The 22,195-nt window shown below is 38.8% G+C and overlaps 1 protein-coding gene across 9 annotated transcripts in view; it reads right to left on the reverse strand.

Annotated features, from left to right (window-relative positions):
* Window positions 1-22,195, reverse strand: part of ush2a (Usher syndrome 2A (autosomal recessive, mild)) — a 215,687-nt gene that overhangs the window by 108,460 nt on the left and 85,032 nt on the right. For all 9 annotated transcript variants that reach the window (XM_085174318.1, XM_085173628.1, XM_085172926.1 and 6 more), the window contains 13 exons: window positions 16,505-16,635; window positions 13,363-13,489; window positions 12,410-12,511; window positions 11,933-12,121; window positions 11,370-11,500; window positions 10,985-11,264; window positions 10,279-10,503; window positions 9,573-9,653; window positions 7,739-7,927; window positions 6,179-6,316; window positions 5,206-5,281; window positions 4,832-4,917; window positions 3,880-4,039 (listed from right to left, as the gene is read on the reverse strand). In XM_085174318.1, coding sequence (XP_085030444.1) covers window positions 3,880-4,039; window positions 4,832-4,917; window positions 5,206-5,281; window positions 6,179-6,316; window positions 7,739-7,927; window positions 9,573-9,653; window positions 10,279-10,503; window positions 10,985-11,264; window positions 11,370-11,500; window positions 11,933-12,121; window positions 12,410-12,511; window positions 13,363-13,489; window positions 16,505-16,635 — 1,915 coding nt within the window. The remainder of the gene's footprint in view (window positions 1-3,879; window positions 4,040-4,831; window positions 4,918-5,205; window positions 5,282-6,178; window positions 6,317-7,738; window positions 7,928-9,572; window positions 9,654-10,278; window positions 10,504-10,984; window positions 11,265-11,369; window positions 11,501-11,932; window positions 12,122-12,409; window positions 12,512-13,362; window positions 13,490-16,504; window positions 16,636-22,195) is intronic.

Here is a 22,195-nt window from a genome sequence, read left to right on the forward strand (position 1 = left end):
AATCTGTATAATAATTCACTATGGTAATTGTTTTAAAAGTGCGTTTTGAAAGTAGTGTGAAAAAGCCAGGTGCCCTCTCAGCATGTTAAATTTAAAAGCAAACATTTGAGATGATGAAGGTTTGAGTTTACTGTTAACCTGCCTTCTGCACTTTTGTTCTCTTGCATATTTCCTTTTGCTCTCTAAATTGTACAATCAACACAACAACATCAACTACAGAGAATTTTACAGTGGGATCGGAAGGACGTCATTACATGTTTTTATGTATCGGCTTCTTCCGATATCAGTACTCATGTGTGTGACCACACTCATCTTTGAACATGCTCATTTTGAGCTTATCTGCATAAACCTTTTGGAACTTATTAGCAATATTTTTTTGCCAAAAGTCTTTCTGGTACTTCATGCTACAGTAGGTGTTTCAAAGATACACAAATGCATCAAAACACGCAAAGACACATATGCACACGACAGAAAATGATTCCAGTCACAATCTATGCATCAATGAATTCACTTCAGATTTTTTCATAATGTTTTATCAGGTTCTTTTCATTTGTGACCATGTGCATATCTGACAGTATAGGTATTCATATGATCCTATGTCTGCTTGGTTGTGTATGAATGTGTATGAGTCAGGCAGTGTTTGGTGAGGGCAGGATATAAATCTGCTGATACTGTTTTGTTTGCCTCCAGCAGCCTTCTTCAACCTTTCTCACAGTCTCTCACCCTTCTCTTCACCTATCCCATTTTCTTTAAGACATTTTTTCCTCTGTATTTTTTTTAAACAACAACAAAAAAAATTATTTCATTCTTTTTACTATTTCTTTACATTTTTTCCTAGCTTTCTTACTTTTCTCACAGACACAATAGAGTAATATTGACTAGGTCTGATCTCTCAACCTTTGCCTATTACCAATGTGCTAACAAGGCAATATACAGCCTTCCCACACCTAGTGAATATGTTGATCAAAAGCATTTTAAAGGCTCAGGAAATGAAACAATACACTCCCCCGCTCTATACAGGAATACTGTGGCGGTCAATGCATTCTGTCAGGTAATTTAATTTTCCTTTTCAACAGTCAACCTGTATAAACTACCTGGACCTGTAGTTTAAACAAGTTCACAGAACATAATATTTTGTAAGAAATCTTTTTGCAATGCATTTTTATTTAAAAAAATAAAAACAATGCTAAACAATCAAATACAAGTATATGATGCCAACTGTACCTCAGTTTACTGACTAGCATGTTTCTCCAGGTTTCTCTGACTTCTTACCCAAGTGCTTCTAGGATTACTGTGGCAGTGGTGTATATTAGCTCGTTGGTTTCAGTGATACCAATTGTGGGGATGGTGTGTAGAGCAGTGTTTACATCTGCAAGTATCTCGTCTGATGATACTCTGTCAATGAGTTGGGGTAGTCATAGATCATTTGGTAGTGTGTCTAACTTGAGTCTGGAAACAATCATCATGAGCTTAGTAGATGCATTTGTCATTGTAAGGGGCTCGTTTAGTTCCACTGTTCTCTTCTACCAAGGTTTGGCTCATCATTTCCACACTGCTCATTATTGTTCCCTTTGTACTCTAGCTGCTTTGACTGCATTGAGCATTAGAAGCTGTAAACCTGAAACTGGAAGAGAGGACCCACCAGACTCCAGGTACAACATTAGGGGTTTCTGATGTGGAAAAAGAGTGCAATCCTAGGAACAGCTAAGATACTGCACAAAACATTCAAACTCTCAGGCCGCTTGTAGAAGATCCAAGCTTGAGGAACACATACATATCACACTCTGGGGGTGACAGCGAGATTAATAAACATTTATATATATATATATATATATGAATGTTTATTTATGAGGGATAGCTCAGTAGGTAGAGTGGTGGCCCCATGATCGGAAGGTCGAGGATTCAAATCCACTGAACGGCTACCCTGAGGTACCCCTGAGCAAGGTGCTGTCCCAACACACTGCTCCCCGGGCGCCCAGTGGCTGCCCACTGCTTCACTGAGTGAATGGCAGAGAGGAATTTCCCCACGGGGATCACGTATAAAATATTATTATTATTATATAAACATATAGTATATCAAACAGAAATTAAAAAAAACATTCTGTCTTCAAAACTAGGGCAATTAGTCTCCGTACTATCCAAACACTCACAACCAGTTGTTAGAAGGAGTGTTTATGCAACTCATTGGGAAACATGCTCCTGACCCAGCTTTTTAAAAGGTGTTGCTGGCATCAAAATTAAAATTAGCAGAAAAAGAAATGCAAAATCTAAAAATTTTACTTTGTAATATTTAGCCAGTGTATCAGTAACTTGAGCTCATTCAGCTCATGATCCATAGCAATTCACAGGTTATTGTAATGTGCAAAGTACAGAAAGAAAGACAGAAAGAAGGTTTTTTTCTTGCCACCGGTTTGCTGCATTGCACAAAATAATGAGAATTACAGTAAATCCATTGACAAACACTAATATCCTGGACAAATTAATCTCTTTCGCAACCAAACTAAAGTGTTCAGGACTATTATGACTAGAAGTTCAGAAGCAATTAAGGCCACAAAAAGCTTGAAAATATGTGAACCCTTTAGCATGTCATAGCATTGACCATATTAGTGACGTTAACACAATGTTGAAAGGAGGGCTCCAACCAACAACTAGGACCACTGCCTCCATGATCATTACCTGCAAGACCATAATCATCAGCAATAAACAGGATACAAGTGGCATGCAACATATATGGTAAAGAGATATTTCAAGCTATCGAACAATTTTGAATTTCATAAAATTTGTTGTTTGCCCTTTTGTGCTTACAAAATTTAAAAACATAGAAAATCTTATTTTAACTGCTGCTAAATGGTTTGAATTGAATATTGTTCAGTACATCAGGAGCCAGAATTTGGTGAAACTGTAAGTAGTGGAAGGTATTCTTTGAAAATAGAAAATTACTTGTAAAACAACAAATATGATCTTGACCTTGAGCACAGTTTGGATAAAGACCCATTAAATGATCATTTTAAGTAAGTTTCACCTAATTTGGATCAATATTTTAGGAGGAATAGTGATTCATGTGAACATGAAAAAGTGCTTGTACAATGACAATTATGACCATGACCTTGAGCACAATTTTGGTTAAAGTCCATTTAAGTAATCTTTGTGTAAGTTTGATGAAACCTATACTCCAGGAAGAGTAGCAATGCTGTGGACAGACAAATGTATGGGCGACAACATAGAACAAGATTTTTCAACTGGATTAACTAAAAATAAATATAAGGCTTAAGTGATTTGCAAATTATAGCATGTTTTACTTTTTTGGGCACAGGGCAGCATAATCATGACTAAGGTCAGGGCCCTGCATGCATATGAGTAGTAATGTATTTTTTCTGCAGCGGATAACGCTAATGGCTCACACACTTTCACACACATATACAGAAAAACTGGGAACATTATAAAAAAAAGTACAGAGATCTATCTTCCCTTGTCACCTCCCTCTAATGGTGAAAGGTCAAGCGTAGAAGAATATTCTGCATGGTAAACACAACTGTAGAAGGTCACTGACTCGCTCTTGCTTAGTCTCTCTCTGTCCTTGTATACTGCCCAGGCAAAACTTATAAAATACAAATAAAGGTTTTATACATTTTGAATAATTTAAAAATGTGAGTTCTGTGCGTATATATGCTTAGATATTACCATCATATACTAAAACACTTGTGTGTGTGTGTGTGTGTGTGTGTACTTACTCTACAAAAATAGTTCGAGAGTCTAGCGGGGTAAGAGTTGGTGCTTGCAGAGCACCAACGTATATATATACAAGCGTATATATGCTTAGATATTACCATCATATACTAAAACACTTGTGTGTGTGTGTGTGTGTGTGTGTGTACTTACTCTACAAAAATAGTTCGAGAGTCTAGCGGGGTAAGAGTTGGTGCTTGCAGAGGTCCAGGAGGAAGCTGTGAAGTCAGCATTGTAACTTGTGAACTGTTGGTGCAACCCACTGAAGTGCATGCACTCAATATCAGGACATGAGTGGTGTATACACCAAGACCTGCAACACAAATGCACACACCCAAAAAGTGAAAGAGAGAAGCGATAGTTCAGTCAAAACGATTAACTAGTGTTGCACCTACAACCATCAATACTCCTCTTCCCTGACTGTATGTTCTTTCTCTTTAAGTATCTTTCTTTGTTTCAAACCTATTCTCCATTTACCATCTTTTGTAATCTCACTCTGTGTTACACATTCAATTCTTCCAAATAATGTATAATTACTATATTCATAATCCTTCCAATCACTGTGAACATCAGACACTGTGCATTATTAACCCAGCAGGGATGATATGTGCTCCCATGCCTTCATTAACCTAGAAAGACACTCATTGCTGGGCAGTAAAGCTGTATAGGATGTGTCCTGTTCATGTGTTTGCATGTATGTTTATGCACATTTCTGCATTCCATGTGTATATGTGTATTGTATTAATGTGTGAGTCTATCTGGCGCATGGCTCAGTTGTGTGACATGTGTTTCATACCTTATTTAGATCTCTTTAGTGAGAGCCTTCAAAGCAAATTGTGTGTATGCACGTGTGCTAATGTTTAGTTTCCTTTGTTTCTCCACTGCTTCATTTTCATGTGTGTGTGTGTTTAGCCGTCTTTTTCAAAGTGCTATTCCCTTGGTGAGGACTCAGACACTCTTCCTGCTTTCAAATGCTAATCCTCCACTCCATTTTGCCTTTCTTCAGTGTTCCCCTTCTCTTTACTCCGAGGCCCCATCCCTCTACAGTCACAGTTACGCTGGAGCACACACACACACAACCTCACATGCACTCTCTCCTCTTTACCAGTGATGTTGTGTTGTCTGTTTTTCCCTCTGTAGACCATTTGGTTGTTGTGATAGAGGAGGTACTCTGTAATGCCGCCATTGGGCCTATCAGTGGAACAAAAAAGTGAGATGAAGGTAATATTATTATATTGTGTACACTATACCATATATTGTTTTTGTGCCAAAATCTATGTTGGCTGCACATTTATTCAAGCTGGGGGAAAATATAAGCAATACAGAACCAAATTCTGTTCCTGTTTTACAATACTGTCCATTTACTACTAATTCAGAATGTACTTATTACTTCCTCGCCATTGGTGAAGGTTCTTGAGCTAAATATTAATATGCAGCTTGGAGGTGAGAGAGGACAGGAAAAAACTGTATTTTTGTTACCTTGCTGGAGGTTCCCAGTTAACATAGAGTGCTGTGGGGGATGAGACTGCAGCTGGAGGAGACACAGCGTCGGGAACTGATGATAGAAGAATAAAATCAAGTTTTTATGTTAACACAAATATAGTGATTGGCATAAGGAATTAGAGTAAATATGAACACGTAGTGTATCTTTTAAGTAACAGTGAAGAAAAACTATGGCAAGCCTTAGTTTTATAGAGGTTATCATTCTATATCATCAAATGTCACCGATAAATAATTCAGTATTTCATATGGTGTTAGACAGTGACATCGCTTTGGATTACTTTTCAAAAGGTTTTCACCAAGAGAGAAAAATGTGAAAATTTTATGATCTCATGTTCACTGATCTCAAATAAGGTGAAGAAAAATGTGCCTGTACTCAAGGATAAGTGAGTAAAAAAGTGTCTGTGCTGCATTTGTGTGTGTTTTAAATTAATTCTTTCTCCAGTCTCTCTAACATGTTTCAGTGTCTTAACTCTGTGCTCAGTGAAAATCAATACAGTAATCTGTTTTTTTCTTTAACTTCAGATTGATTTTTGCTGTCTCTGTACTGACCTCTGCCGTCACATTATCTCCCCAACAAGGCCTGTTAGTCCAGTACAGATTAAAGTAACATATAACATAAAAATATGTCTTTTCCTCTTTTACTTTTTCTTTCCTCGTGCATGTTTTTATATGACTTAACAAGATGGGAAATAAGCTCTCTTTCCTTTGTACTTTTTACCCTCTCTTTTGTCTCCTCCTTTCTTGTGCCAGCACTCCTCTTCCTTTTTCATATGCTTTGTATCTCATGCAGGAAACGGGTTGAACATATCTAAGTGTGCACAGAGTCTCTGTGCTCTGTGTCTCTGTGCATAAAGAATCATACATTTCTTCTACTGGTAAGGACGCTGACACTGAAGTTCTGTTCATAGGTGCATGAATCTGTGAAAGTTTGCATGTGTTTGTTGCTTACCTTCCTCTGGGGTTGCGATACTCCATCTCAAATCATTATCACCATTGTCGTTACGAAGGCTCTCAGTGCAACCAACAGGAGTACAGGCACTTACGGTGACAATGTACCAAGTAGACGGAGTGAGACCCGACAGCACACCTTAAGAGGAGCATATGAATGTCAATGAATAAGGTTTATGGATTACACCGTTTAAAAAAGAATAACTTTGAAGAATACACACTCAATTTTGTTAACTCAGCTACATGTCAGAATGCATACTTGCAGTGTACATACACTATGGGTATAGAGTATTGCTCGACACTAGCCCTGAAAGACTGTAAAAATATCCTTTGTAAGTCCTTTGTGACAAATCAGGCCTATTTGTATCCTTTACTTAAGTCTTTATCAACAAGCATCAACAACACAATTTAAATGCTTTACTTGTAACTATGGGCTGCTGTTGCTAAGCAAATCTAGTGTGCTTGGCAAACAGAGAGTCTATTCTAATTGTAAAGCTTCAGCCGTCTCTCTTTGGATGTTTTTTGTCCTCACCGTCTTGGCCCTCTCCACCCTTCTCTGTATTTTCTAAGTCACCCTCTCTTCTCTTCCACCCCCTCCCATGTCTCCCTACCGTTGTGTCCAATCACACTGCACTTGTCTCTCTTTTTCACTCTCCCTTACTGTTACCCATGTCTTTTAATTCAATTAGGGGCCAGGGCCCCACTCGGCTGCCATTACACCCTCATTTGCTTTTCTGTGTCTTTTAGCCATTGGTGTAATTCTGCAGTCAGGTGTTGAGGCCATCATAAATTAAGAAGAAGCCTTATCAGGGTGGACTTAATGTCTGGCAAAGAGAGGGGGAGTGAATGAGAAGCAGCGAGAGAGACACTGAGAAAGACTGAGACAGAGAGCTCATCTTCATATTTGCCTAGAGACATGGCGAAGTAGATGAGAGGGGGGACGAATAGCAGCAGCGGACGCAGACATCATCATCATCATAAAAGATGAAGTGGGGAAAGATCGAAAAGTGAGCAACAGCTAGAGAGAGAGAAAAAGGAGCAATGCCAGGGTATGACATCATTGGGGTAGTCCTGAGTGTCTTGTTCCAAATGGAGACAGTCTCCTAAACCTGGGGACTTGCCAAGGAGAAATTAACAGGGTTGGCCAGGACAGTGAGTACATGCACTAGTATGTTTTGTCTGAAATACAAATCTGAAAAAGAAAGAAAGTAAGCAAAGGAGACATTGTGAATGCTTGTTTAGTAAAGGCTAAAATGTAAAGGACAACAGGTGCAATAAGGCAAACAGAACTAAAGCTAAATTTACCTGTACGTAAAGTGATGTCTATTGTTTGTTGTTTTAAGTTTGATTGTTAAGTATAAGTGCTCAAAAGAATGCAGAATAACATCCAAAACAAAAGTACAAGCAGTAAAAGGTTGTGCAACATAGTGCACATAGTGAGTAAAAATGCAAAGAGCAAAGGATGACATACTTTTGGGGAGGTGTAGAGCTTAAATAAATTTTAAAATGTGTCTTTGTATGCATTATATTTATGACTACAATGGTTTCGTGCATTTTTTACCTGTGAAGTTTCCGTTAGCCAGGAATGTGGCTCTGACAGGTGGTAGTTCTCGGTAGTCTCTGTTGTAGGCCTTTAGCTCATATCTGTCAATCAGTCCCCTTATGTCACCAGTGGGTGGCACCCAGCTCACCTTGGCACTGTAGGCGTTTAAACTCTGAACCTTTATTGGAGGTGGTACAGATGTAGGTACTTGAAAGGCCAAAAGGAAGAGAGATGCAAAATGAGACTGTGTAGGAAAAAAAATCCCATGGTATTAAAATAAACAAAACAATCACATACAATAGTTAAACTTAACAAAATACATCTTAAGAATAATAATAATAATAAAAAAAGAAATACAGGAATTAGTTCAGGGCAAACAAATGTCATAATAAAATCTAAACAGGAAAATATACATGAAAAAATATGCACGAAAAGCAAAACAACAAGATGGGCGGACATGAGAATAAAGAAAAAGCATTCCCCATCTCTCTGTGTTTTAATAGGCCCAGTAAATCATACCTCGCCATTAGCATAAATAGTATTTATGAGAGTAGTAACTTTTTCAGCGCTGATTTAATACAGCCAGCCATTCATTCTGGGCTATATTTCACAGCAATCAGCCTCCCTCTTTCTCTCTAACACTCCCCTTATTTCTCTCTCTGATACCCTCAGCAGCTCTGGTGGCTCAACTCCCACCCAAAATCCCACTTCTATCCTCTGCATTACAATCACCTTCATTTTATGTCACCAGTCATCTTTCCATCTTCCGTGCAAACTTTTAAAATAGTCAAACAACTGAAATTATAGATACATTCTTACACACCATAAGACTCACACATTCTTCGGTATCTGAAAATGTATCCACATATCATTCGTATCTTTAATATCACTTAATGAGGCCAGTTGTGCTGGATATTGGGCTATTTATTTCTTTTATTTTGGGCTGTATGTTCTATTTTGTGTAAACCTTTAGTTATTTTGTGTTATTAAGTTATTGTTTCTTTTCTACTTTCACCTTTATTCACCAATTTTACCATTTTCTTGCATTCTTATCCTTTTCTTTCTCCCTTTAATATCCAGTCACTGTGCATATTTCTTCATCTCCTTGCATTTTCTCACTTTTCTTTTAATTCATTTATGACTCTTTGCTCTTCCCTTCTCCTGCTTTTCCACTTAGTCCTTGCCCTCAATCCCCAGCTCTCTCTTAATTTCTTAATGTTTTTTAGCACTTCCTCCCTCCTGATCCTCCATTCCTCTTTCTGGTCATAGTATGGTGTACCGAGACCTACCAGTGTATTGTTCACTACTAACGAGGAGCTTTATATTACACAAGGGACCACACAGGCCATTCTGGGTTAACAGCCTTTTACTGTGATGCCCTTTATAGAGGCCTTATCAATCTCTCATACCGTCAGGCACATGTAATATCACTCACTGGCTTTGGATTACTCACATACTGTACAACATAGCAGTGGTTTTACAGCCAAAATCTCTCAAGATCAAAAACTTACTCTACTGAACAAAGTACAACAAAGTGAACATACAGTAACACACCCCACCGTGCTGAACATGGAAATCAGTGTTAGAAAATTAAGCTTCTGTTTCAGACTGTCAGGGAAATTTTTTTAACATTTTGCAAGTAACTTATATATATAATATAATTCCAAGACAGAACTCATTGAACAAACTAAAATACTATAGCAGATACCACGTTTAAAGGACTCTGGTTTTATTCTATAACTGCACTTGTAGAGTTTGGGTGTTTGGATGCATTTTGTTGCTAACATCTGCAAACATATCAGCATGATAATAAGGAGACACACACACGCACTCACACACAATGAGATTTTACCTTTGCCTCGGCTGCGTCCTCTTTCCCAAGGTCCGGCCGCCCAGCCTCCTGCAGCCAAGGCCACAAACCTGTACAAGTACTCTTAAAATATATGTGTATGTGTGTTTTCATACACAGGAAAAGGGGTTAGGGATAGGGGGAGGAAAAAACAGAGGCAAGGCAAAACTGTCTTAGTCAAAATTGTGTTTGACAAAAAGTGCACTAAAAGTATAACATGTTCTTAAAGCTAATGTGATGTAATTTCCAGCTGTAAATTCTATTTGAACTTCTTGGATGGTTAGCTTGTATTCATCTCTGTGTCAGTAATAAAATGTTGCAGCACAGTAATACCCCCAGTGTAAGCTTTAATCAGAGAACATGATGATGTAAAAGCAATTACTACTAATTAGAGTGAGCTGCTAACATGGTATAGCTGGAAGCTGTGCCTCAAAGTCATAAAAATAGGTCTTCATGTATCAAGCAACTATACAGTGACAAAAAAAGCAACAGACCTTTGAATGAAAACAACACTGTGGCAAAGCTTTCTCAATGTGACTAACTCAACAATGAAATATGTTATGAAATAGAACCTCAATATCTCTACTGGTAACTTAGTACTTAAAAACTGTCATAATTCTTATTTTTAATGCATTCCCTGAAGATTGAGCACACCTACAAACGTAATGCTGACACTATACCAATGTATATGTATACTGTGCTGTGTTACCAGTGAAAGGCTGTAGATTATAATCTGTGGCTTGAGTCTTTTTTCCGCTGTACACCAGGACTGAATCGTTTCCTCTGCAGTTGTACCGGCTTTCACTGGTAGGACAACCATCTAAGTAGACTCTGACAGAATGGCGTGAGGCAACAGAGAGATTAACACTTTGGCTGATGGAAGGGTTTCTGTTACCACTTCTTATAGTAAGATCCTTTAAACACCCTCCTAGACCTGTGAAAGGTAAGAAAAGGAAACATAAAGCAGAGAGAGAGTATAAAAAGTAGAAGCAAAAGTGAGAAGGAATCTTTATTATATCAGGGAAATTGCATTTTTCCATTTTTTTACATGTCAAATGGGATTTCCCGACTCATATAATTATGCCACAGGTTTACTGATGCAGAATTTACAATGCTCTTAAATTTTAGTCAAATGTTAGCAAATAGTATGATCGCTATGACTCAGAGTTAATTAATTTAGTGATTCTTCTGCTACACAGAAGAGCAGGCAAGTTATAACTACAAATACATGTACTTTAACTTGTGCAACTGAAAAGAAAGCCAAAACAATGAGCTCAAAATATGTAAATACTATGCTTGATGAGATTCAAGGAAGTGTATAGGAGACTGTAGCTAAATGAGACATTTTTCTTGGTTTGGCACCTGCCACTTTAATGAGCGACATGCAAATACTACCTCAGTGCATGTTATCTCACCATGTTTGTGACTTCGCCTGTCTAGAGCAGAATGTATGAGCTCTGGTGGCACGCCCCCCAAATATAATGGTGAATCAACTCTCAGCATCACTGCTCCTCCCATTCCCCTTGCTTCCTCTGCCCAGTCATTGACAGCAGCTGAGATAAGCGAGCCACGTTTTGCCAATGACAGTTGTTTCCAGTCTCCATCGCAGTAGCTAAGCCCCACCCACATGCTGAGTTCAATCACATGACCTTCAGAGGAGAGAATGAAGGACAAGAGACCAGCTTCCAGCTCCACCTTAAAAAATATAAACCAGTAAAGAAAACGTTAAAGTCTGTCATTAGATTCATTTGAGTATTTTCAGCATTAGTACGATAATTTGAAACACGGCTCTGCTTTTACCAGCATAAAGTCTTCAGTTTGTGTGTTGTATGTGAAGAGCAACAGCGCATTCAGCTGGTCTGTCCTAAAGTCCATAGAAATATCAAAGATCTGTCCTCCAGTAAATACACCTGAGTCCAATTCCAAGTAACCTGAAACCAGGAGGAGAAAAATGTCAGTTTAACCAGCAGAACGAGTCAAATTTAAAATGTGCAAAAGGTATTTAAATTTCCCGTCATCTATTCATAAGTGACAGACGAAAGACTGTATGAGCAGGCCTTTTTAGACAGCAGTAATGGAGGAAATGTACACTAATGAACCTGATCTTTCACACAGAGGCCAATTAACTTATCATCATATTTATCAACATGAAACAAACTCATTACCACCAACATCAGCAGCAAGCATCTTATTAAGATATGTTGTGTTGACAGTGCATTAGGAGCACTAAAACGAGTGTAAAGTTGTATCTGAACACATATTTGCACAGCACAAAGCACTTCATGCTCATTGTAACTGATACGCTGCTACATCATGTGATTTTCAACATAGCAGTATGCTATTTTTGCACTTTACGGTCCTACCATGACCCAGAAAATGGGCTCCATCCACAGTTTGAAGAGGACATCCCTCCCAGCTATCATACACTGCAACTTTCTTTGTGGCTTTTGCCCAGTCAAGAATTTGCCATTCCTCTGAGGGGCTGTCGGACATCTTAAAACTCACATCTCTGAGGCAACCAGAGAAGTGCTTTCGCACAAGTCTGGCATCTCCTGATGAGACAAGCAAAAACAAAAGTCATACGATTACATTTAAAATGTTTGCTTGTTACTTCCAATCAAAGACTATTCAACATTTTGAGGCACAAGGTCAAATAAGGGATTTTCATGAGGAAGAAGACACAATATTTGTGCCTAAATATGAGCTCAACTCTCAATCAGATCCAGAAACCTCTAGTCATCTTACAGTATACCTCGCTAAATTATGTATCAGATAGCCAGAAAACATGCATATAATCCAGTGGCCACATGAAAGATTTTAATATGTAGGTGAAAACCCACCTGAATCCTGTCTTAGTAGAATAAAATTTTCTGGCAGCCCTCCAATGAACACTCCCATGTTCTCACCAATCATTGTGCTACCACTTAAAGCTGTTGCACTTCCTGATGGTGGTGAAAATAAGAAGCAAAAGTGAGGAAGTGGAGAATAAAAAGAATACATAATATTATATTATTATATTGAATCATTTAAGACACAAAAGCACAGGGGGAACAGTGAAATATATGGAAAGAAAATGTAGATGTACCTCTCATATAAGGGAAGCATATAAGGTAAAAACAGATTTTGCACAATTCTAACGAGTTTTAAAGTCAATATTTGGTGCAACCATGTCTATTCTTCAGGTCTTTGCTGACTTTCAGAGACTGTTCCTCTGCTATAGATATAGTTTTTCCTTCTTTTGTCCTCCACTTGTCCAATTTCCTCTGAATTTTTAAGAAGCCACTGCACACCACACCAAGTTTTCAGCTAATAGCTTTTCGTAAATCACTTTGTTGTTACAAAAATAAATGAATGTGAATGAATGCATATATGCAACAGCCTGCTAGTAACAAAGTGCCTAAAGATAGATTTTTTTAAATAAAACTTCTCTCATCTGTAAACCCAACATTATTTCATCACTTGACTGGGTGTGTTTCTATAACTGAAATATTCATAGATCAGTGCTAAGTGGCTTAACAGACAAGCAAAAAGCATTGCTGTGAAAATGGTTAGTCACATACGATACAGTAATATTTTTGTTATCATACACAGACTGGGTGGAATTAACCTGGATAATAACTCCTAGTCAGGGTGGAGGGGATTTACAGAATATATACATAGAAAAACACAGACAATCAACATCAGCCTCACAAGATTCACATCCAGATATATGTATGTAGATAAGCATATTACACACACACCCACACACGGAGCAGATGCACACAGTGGTCAGTATGAATACAAGGAGAGTTACCTCTGTATTGATCGTTTACAACGATTGTTCCCACGGCCCCTTGCCTCGTTGCTCTAATACTATGCCATTGTCCATCATTGTAGCGGCGCCCTCCATCACCCTGTACGCTCACAGCCACCGCTGAACCCTACACACATAAACACAAGCACGCATGAAACCCATGACACAAGCACAAACTTAAGCACATATGAACTGATGGTGTGAAGATATCCACTGACTTACATTTTTTTCCAAACCATCACAGATCAGTTAACACAACCTAAGATTGTTGGCTCAAAAGACACAGATCGAGCTATAACAAAACACGCGGATGAGGTAAATCTTTAAATTCTAACTAAAAATCAAGGATCAGCGATACCAATCACACAGACACACATCATCTTCAAAAGGACACAAACATGCACATATAACCATCAAAGTGTTGTTACAAGGCTTTTTGCTACCTATTAAGTATGACATCATTGTTGTGATCAGCTTTTAGCAAGCAGCCAAAGAGTAATGTAGTAAAAGAAAAGTATGGGTAGATGCACACATCTACACAGACGCACATGTGGTGATGAAGATTTAATGATGAGATCAATAAATGTATGAATGCCAAAGTATATCAGACTCGGACATCTTTACTATCTCTGCTAGACAGCTCTACTTAACAAGACAATGGGGGAGGAGTCTATTTACTTGATTTTTTTTAAAACTCCTAATGCACACGTGCGCACACACACAAAACAAGCACCTGCCCAAAGAATAGTAAAATAGTAGTGGAAGCAATTGGCACTCACCCTGATAAATTTATAAATACCATTCGATTTAAGATGGTTTTACTGAAAAGCACCGATATTTTATATTGTGAGAAAATGTATAGGATCAGACAATATGTGTGCTAAAAGCAAATAGTTTGATGAAACAAAGGTCTGGTGATGAGGTGGTGTCATCCTTTGATTTGTGTGTGTCCACTGTTGGATGCCCCAATGCCCAATCTCTTTAATATACAGTATGTGATAGAAGAAATCAACACACACACACATAATATAAAGCACTTATCCAAAGTGCTGCATCTGTGACTTTCCCGCAAATACTTGGCAGCTTATAACACAATATGAGCATGAAGTTTTGGTGTGTTTATGTGTGTTCTGAAGACATGTAAGAGACAGACAGAATGAAAAGGAAATGTGTGAGGTGTGTGTGCATGTGTGGCCATCTCTCAACAGAGAGAAAGAGGCGACAAAGGATGAAGTGGTTTGTCACTTCTACATCAGATGACATTTAGATCTGTGTTTAAACTTTCTTAGTGTCCTCATGTCAGTCAAGTCTTCACACACTAAAACTGGCATTTAACCTTTTTTTTTAAGAACAGATGGAACAAATGGTCAAAGAAAGCCTCACACAATTTTGTCATCTCCAGTTCAAGTCTGATGGTCGTTTGCTGTAAGCACAAGCAAACCTACCCTTTCAATCTCACTAGCTCACCACTAAGGAGTGCATATGTGGGGAGAATAAAGTTTGACCTGAAGACAAGTCGCTCTGAGTTTTTTTTCTTTTTCCTTTAGTCACCATCTGATCAAAAGAGGGTTTATCTGGATGTGCTGCACCTCATAGGTGACTTGTGGGGCCTCTACACTTGCACACTTTGAGAGACGGAGAGATGCTACCTGGACATTTGTTGCTGTAAAATAATATTGTTTGGATTTTTAGTTTATGAAACCCGTTTTCAATGTAGAAACCTGGATAGCTTAAATTTCAAATTTTGTTGATTTGAAAACATCTGTTGATCCACTTTTTACTCCATTATGTCAGTAAATCTTTAGTTATTTCATTTTCTCTTTTGTTGATAATATTACTAAACTGCCAGGATTCCTGTCCTGATAATAAAATGACTAGACCTATCAAATAAGTGATATCGGACAAAACAATAATAATCAGCAACAAAGAATAAAGTCATAACTTGCCATAATTTTTTATGGCCATTGCAAAGAAACACCTATTGCCTTTAAACCAGTGTGAGTCTGAAAAACGCTGCATGTTTGGCATTATGTGACAGACGCCACAGCTCCATGCATGGATGCACTTGTACATTTATAGCTAGTTGCTGACACATTAACCACTACTCACCTGCATCAATAAAGTATAAACTGCCTCTTTTACATTTTGAGTGAATGCTTTTTTAAATGTTCTAGAGCTGTGATATAAGTGCGTGTGTGGCAGCTCACATGTGCACGTATTTATGAGCATATCACCTGCCTGTGTCATGCTAAATTACCCCCTCCCCCCTGCATTGGTAATCCCATTAGGTTAGCTCAACAGGCTAATAGGGGGAAGTAATGGGCCCAGCTATATGTATCTAGGGGAACACTAATAAGCCATGACTCCACTCCTACTGTTAATTACTCCAAACTAGCCTAAACAAAGGAATCAACCCAGTTGGAGAAGATACACATACACTCCATCACACATCTAGCAACATAACCACAGACACACTAATCAACAGTGATAGTCAATGATCTGTTCAGTGACATACACCCATCTGCACAGACAGATATAACCCATAGTTACATTTTGATGAAGAGTTTTTGATAAAGTATTGCACAATGATACTAATGAGAAACTAAAGTGTGTATGTGCATGTTTGTTTGAGTGTGTAATTAGTTGGTGGCCTGATGGAAGTATGTGTAATCATCTCCCATCATCACTTTCATCATCGAAGTCGTTGACTCTTTAACCCTTCTACATGCGTCTGTATGGATGGATAAGGAAAGTCAGGCTGTGTGGCTGTGTGCATGTGTATGAGTGTGTGTATGTGTGCGTGCATGGGTGCAAAGCTTAATTAGCTTGCAATTGGTATTCGCGCGTGGTGACTGCAGGGAATGAGTTAATTGCAGTCCAATTCAAACGTTGACACACTTTCAAAGTTTTTCCCCTTTCCCTGCCTCCCTGACAGAAACCAATGAGGGGCTACAGATCACATTTATTAGATGAGAGAAAGTGAGAGAGAAAATGGAAGAGACTTGGAGAGAGAGCAATACAGAAGGAAAGAAAAACACAGGTGAGAAAAGTGAGTAGGTATAAGGAGTAGAATTAAATGGGAGTATGGCGTAATGTAAAATGTTTAAATTATGCAGAGACACTTTTGAAACACATTACCTACCTGTGGGTCAAACAAAAAGTAGGGGCGTCCGTTTTTTATCTGAACAGCCAAAAACTCTTCCTGATTTCCTGGAGAGAAGCTGCAGAGTAGCAGGCCATCAGGGGCCCGAGTCTTAAAACTCAGCTCAACACCTGATACAAAGGGAGACAAGGAACAAGATGGGGGAGATGGACTTTTAGTAAAAGAGAGAGACAGCCTAAAAGAGGATTTTAATTCCGAGTTACACATTATCTCAGTGTTAAAGCTGACTACAGAAAGTTCAGGTTGCCTACAGCATGTATTTTATATAAAACCCTCACTGCTTGCATCAAGATTAAGAGGGTCATTAAATTAATTAAATGCACTTGATTAACTGATCATCAGTAAGTGTGGTCATCTCTATAAAAGCAGACGTTTGGGCAATTTCCTGGTATAAAGGCTTCAGGTGTGAGATGTTTGGCCATAATGCACATCATATACCAAATATCAAGCATGGTGGGAGTGGAGCCAGCAGTACTGAGGACTCATTGACCATGAACTGTATATTAAAGTATTCTAAAGTCATCCCAAGCACACTAATGAATCTACAATAGAATCACTGAAAAGAAAATAATCTAAGTGTTGCAATGGCAGAGTCCAAAGTCCAGAACTTAAGTCAACTGAAATGCTGTCCATAGACGAATGCCCATAAATCTCTATGAACTGAGAAAATGCTGTCAAGAAGAATGAGCCAAAAATTCATACAGACTACAGTTACATTGTTATTGTTGCCAAAAGTGGTTCTACAAACTACTGAATAAGGCGGCGTGCTTAGCTTTTTACCATATCACATACAAAAGAGTCTTATGAAGTCTTTCTTTTTCACAGCTGTATATATACACGCACACTGTCACAAGAACCAACAGGACTCTGCAGGGATTGTTTAAACCCCAGTCTGAGACGTCATGTACTCACATAATGCTTACCATTAAGTAAAAAAGAAAGAGGAAGACTGATAAATGTACATTTCTATCAAAATAACTGTTTCCCAACAGCACTAAACCTCTAAGCTGACCTCATTTCCTGTGTAAGCCAGCCGTCTAGGATAATCTTACCACTAAGATACTTCAGGGAAAACATGAAGATTGATCTTAGAAGACACACCTGCTTCCACAGTTTTGGAAGCTTTCACTTGTACTGTCTTGCTTTTATCTCATGATACCACAGCCTTCCTTTCTTTATCCTTGTAGGATAAAGTAGTTAACAGAGAAGTCTTTAAAGTGTCAAAGACTAGGGTTAAGAGAGAAAATATGATAACACAACAAACTGAAGTTTTGATAGAAATTAAACATGAAATTAAATTGATAATTTTCTGAATCCCCAAATTTTTGGCCGGTTTAGTTGCCACCTTCAAAACAGCATTTTATCAGTAAGTGTGTTAGGAAAAGTTTCTATTGCTTTCCTACATTTTCAAGTTATACATGTAGCATTAATCTGTCAGACGATTTGTGGCTCAGAACTTAAAAACTCATAGGGAAATGCTACACTGCTAAAATGTCTGAATTCTACCTTTTTCAGATAATTCTCAGTTACGCTATTTTCAATTGGAGAAGCCTAAAAAATCATATCACCTAAAATGACAATGGATTTGGGATCTGACAAAACAAATGATGAGGAATATTCAGAATTAATCCTTGCATTTTAGTAATGTGGGAAATTTGCAGGTTCTTAGGCCAGCAGAGCCTTTAAGACACATGTGCACACACACACACGAAACATTCATCCAGCGTGCTGCCTTGTCATGTTACCATGGATCAGAGATTTGATCTTAATCCACTACTAGATCCACATAACCACACAGACCAAGAAGGTTTATGTGTGTGTCTGTGAGTATGTGTGTTTCTTCAGCTCTGTCTGTCTCAGTAGAGAACAGACATGTGGGAAGATCTGAGGAGACCAATGCAGTCAGTCCAGGGTTCATCAGAAGCAAGTGTTTGCAAAATAATTAGTGTGTGAATTCTCTTAAAACAGAGAGAAGTCGAACACTATACAGAAAACTCAAAATGAATACAGATTATCAGAGCTCAGATCTCAACCTTTTTACACAGTTTTTAAGTCTTTTCTTGCTTTTTGTAACTGGATCTATTGTTATGCTGTAGATGGTTGCAAGAAGCAAAAAGAAAGACTTGAGTTGTTTTTATATATCTTAAAAACATAAGTATACCACACATGACTATAAAAAAACAAAACAAAAATAAAGGTAGTCCAAACTAGCTGTTGTTGTTGTGGAGCTGGAGCGTGTTGGGATCACAACGTGAGGAGTTTTCCCAAAATAAATTTGAGAATGTCAAGTGCTACATCTGCCAGCACATCTCCACTTGTGGCAAAGCACTTTGGTCAGATGACAGTCAGAAACATTTACCTTCTAACTGGATTGTTTGGACTGAGGCCACATTGGAAAACTGTGTGAGCTGCATCTGACTTAATATACAAAAGTGGTTCAAATCAGAAATGAAAATATCATGTCATGTAGAATCTGAAAAACAGATGAACTATAGGAGCAGGTGGCCAAGCAGCGGTGTTGGAATAGCTACATGACCAGTCTGAGCGCCAGACAAATGTGTTGGGCTGGTTCCTCTGTCCCGCATCTACTCCCCTATGTAGAGGGAGATGTCTTTCAGGATACAGCAGAAGCATGCCGCTGACCTGAGGAGGAGTGGGTGCTGCTGTCTGGCAAAGCCCAGGTGGCGCTCTCAACTTGAGAACAGATTGGCCAGGGTTTAATAACCTGTTGGGGCAGTGTGTGGGCATGTGTTCACAACCTTTAGTGGTGTGTAGTGTCTGCACTGCACTCAGCGGTGACTCTGACTCTGCAGAGAAGGAGATGGCAGGGCCTCCTCATGAGGCCCCACCGGCTTCAGTGATTCACTCCACCGAAGATTTTTCACTAGAGCAGCCTTGTGATGGCACCTTACTGTACACTCAGCCTTTGACCAAGTGATAAGAACTGATGGTCACATGGTGCACCCTGACATGGCGTTGGCCTACCCGCATTTTATATTGATTAAAGATAGGCTTTATTGAGTGAGTCGTGATGCTCACACAGAAGAGGAACACACTCAGCTGGCCTTCCCAAAAGTGCCTTTGCACCTTGAGTGCATTAGCATGGACCTCATTTGGCTGTTTCAGGTCATCTCCCAAGTGGGCATCCCAAAAGAGATACTGACTGACAGAGGCACTTCGTTCATGTCTCGCACACTTAAATAGCTGTATGAATTACTGGGCATTAAATCTGTTTGGTACAGCATCTACCACCCTCAGGCTTACTGGCTGGTGGATCGGGTGGATAAGACTAGAGTCAGACAATTTTTTACTATGAGACAAAGTGCTTATATTACTCCCCTCTACTAGCTCAAAGTTACTTGGCAAATGGCAAGGAGGCTTTGTGATCACATGGCAGGTGGGGGATGTAGGCTATGAAGTGGTATGGTCTAACAGGGGAGGAGGCACACAAATATATCACCTCAACCTCCTCAAAGCATAGAGAGAGAGCTTGAAACCACTTCTCTGGTGAGTCTGGTAAAGGAGAGAGATGAGTTGGGGCTGGAGGTGCCAAACTCCACTATTCTCACCTCCATTGTGATGATCATCTCATCTCTCATAAGCTCCTGGACTGGTAAGACAATAATCGCTTTTTCATGACGCTGGATTTTACCAAGGGCTACTGGCAAATTCCAGTGTCTAGAGTATTTAAGGAAAAACAGCCTTCTCCATTTCATACAGTTTTTACCAGTTTCTCACACTTCCGTTCAGCTTGTTTGTAGCTCCAGCCACCTTTTAGCGCCTGATGGACCAGGTGCAGATGGCTTACTGGCCTAAGGTGGGTGATGGGGGTATGTGGCAGGGTGTGGTATCTGGCTCAGCTGTAGGGGAGGGGTGTAGCAGTTGGTTCAGGGTGTGGTGTCAGGAGAGGGTGACCCACACAGCTATTCTTCATCGCCTGGTCATGCAATCCCTATTTCAGTACGATACTGGGACCTGACGAGAGAGCGGTGTGTGCAGAGTAGAAGGACGCAGCTGGAAAGCTGTACCAAAGAAAGCGTATTGTGGAACACAATGAAAATAAACAGCCTTCAACGTGCAACGCCGTGTGTGGGGGTCCATCCACATATTGATTAACAATTTGATGATAATCATGAATTACTCTACACAGACATAAACCCAGTAAAGACTGTAGTAGTATCCAAAGAAAATTAATAAAACTGTTCTTCACAGTGGACGGGCATTCTGTACATCAAGCAGGCATGTGTCATTTACATTCACGACCTTGTCACCACGATGAGTCAAGTCATATGACAGATATCTGATATTACATTACCCCTCCTTAACCTACTCTCTTAAACCCTTTTTCCTTCTGCTTTTAACCTCTCTCCTTCTTTATTACCTTTTCTTTCTCCTTTTCTACACATATTACCCTGTCTAAGTATTTTCTTTAACCTTGCATCTCTCTCACACACACACACACACACGCACGCACGCACGCACGCACATATATTTAAATACTTTTTTTTTTCAATTTTTTTCAATCATGCATCTTCCTTGTGTACCTGTTTAACTTCTCTAATGCTGCACTTTTGTGCATACAAAAAAATGTAGACAATATACAAAAAAATGTAGACAATATAAATGTGTGTTTTACATAGCACATAGTTATTGCATATATACACCCACTCTCCACCAGTCCTATGGAGAGGACACAGACTCAAGGGCCAAACATGCTTCCATACTATGTGTTGGTGAAAGCACAGTTAAAAAACACAGATCTAAAAATGCCAGAAAATTCTATAGAGTGAAAGATATCAGTGTAGCGAAACTGTAATTCTCCTGATTTAGGGGCTGTTAAATGAAATAAATGAAATATTTTTTTTAATTACATAAAAAAATCTGATAATTCATATAGTGTGTCAATAAATTCCTGAAGCCATACATGGAAGTAAACTTGTAAGGAAAATTAAGGGTATGTACAGATTTTGTACACAGTTTTTGTGTGAGTCTGCATTTTTGTGATAGTCAAAGTGTTATCCAAGCATGCTCAAATGTAAAGCATCTGTGACACTGCTCATGCTCAGCAATACTTCCTTCAGATTTCCCCACAGGACTTGTGCTACTTCACACTGACAACCACTTTGGAGCCATCAACAGACAAACCTGAGCACACACCATGACAGGTGATTCTGTTACACATACAGCACAATGACACACACACAGAGACACACAGTTATAGACAAAGCGGCACATATACACACAAGCACTTTCATTGTGCGATCGAACAAACACAATACCCCAGCAAGGACTTACAGAGAATGCATAATAAAGCCACACACGGTCAAACACATGCACAGAAAAATTGTTGCTGTTTATGGTTTACAATAGTATACACAAAATCGTTAAGGCAACGACTTCAGTTAATGAAATCTTAAGACGACTAATATACTCTAACATGAATTACTTAATATCTGTGCTTTTTTCCCGAAAAGTAATTATTTTTACGTTTGTAAAATGCTGATCCAAAACACAAATTATAAAATATGCCTCAAAACAAAAGCCTTTGCCACACTTTTGTGCTACGCAGTATTTTTCCGCCCTGACGAATGTGAATACTTATTGTTTTGGTCCTGTTATATAACACATTTCAAGTTTAGAAATTTAGGTACTACAGAAAGGGGATGTTTG

The sequence above is a fragment of the Neolamprologus multifasciatus genome, chromosome 1 (genome assembly GCF_963576455.1).
Source record: "Neolamprologus multifasciatus chromosome 1, fNeoMul1.2, whole genome shotgun sequence".
Taxonomy (NCBI): Eukaryota; Metazoa; Chordata; class Actinopteri; order Cichliformes; family Cichlidae; genus Neolamprologus; species Neolamprologus multifasciatus.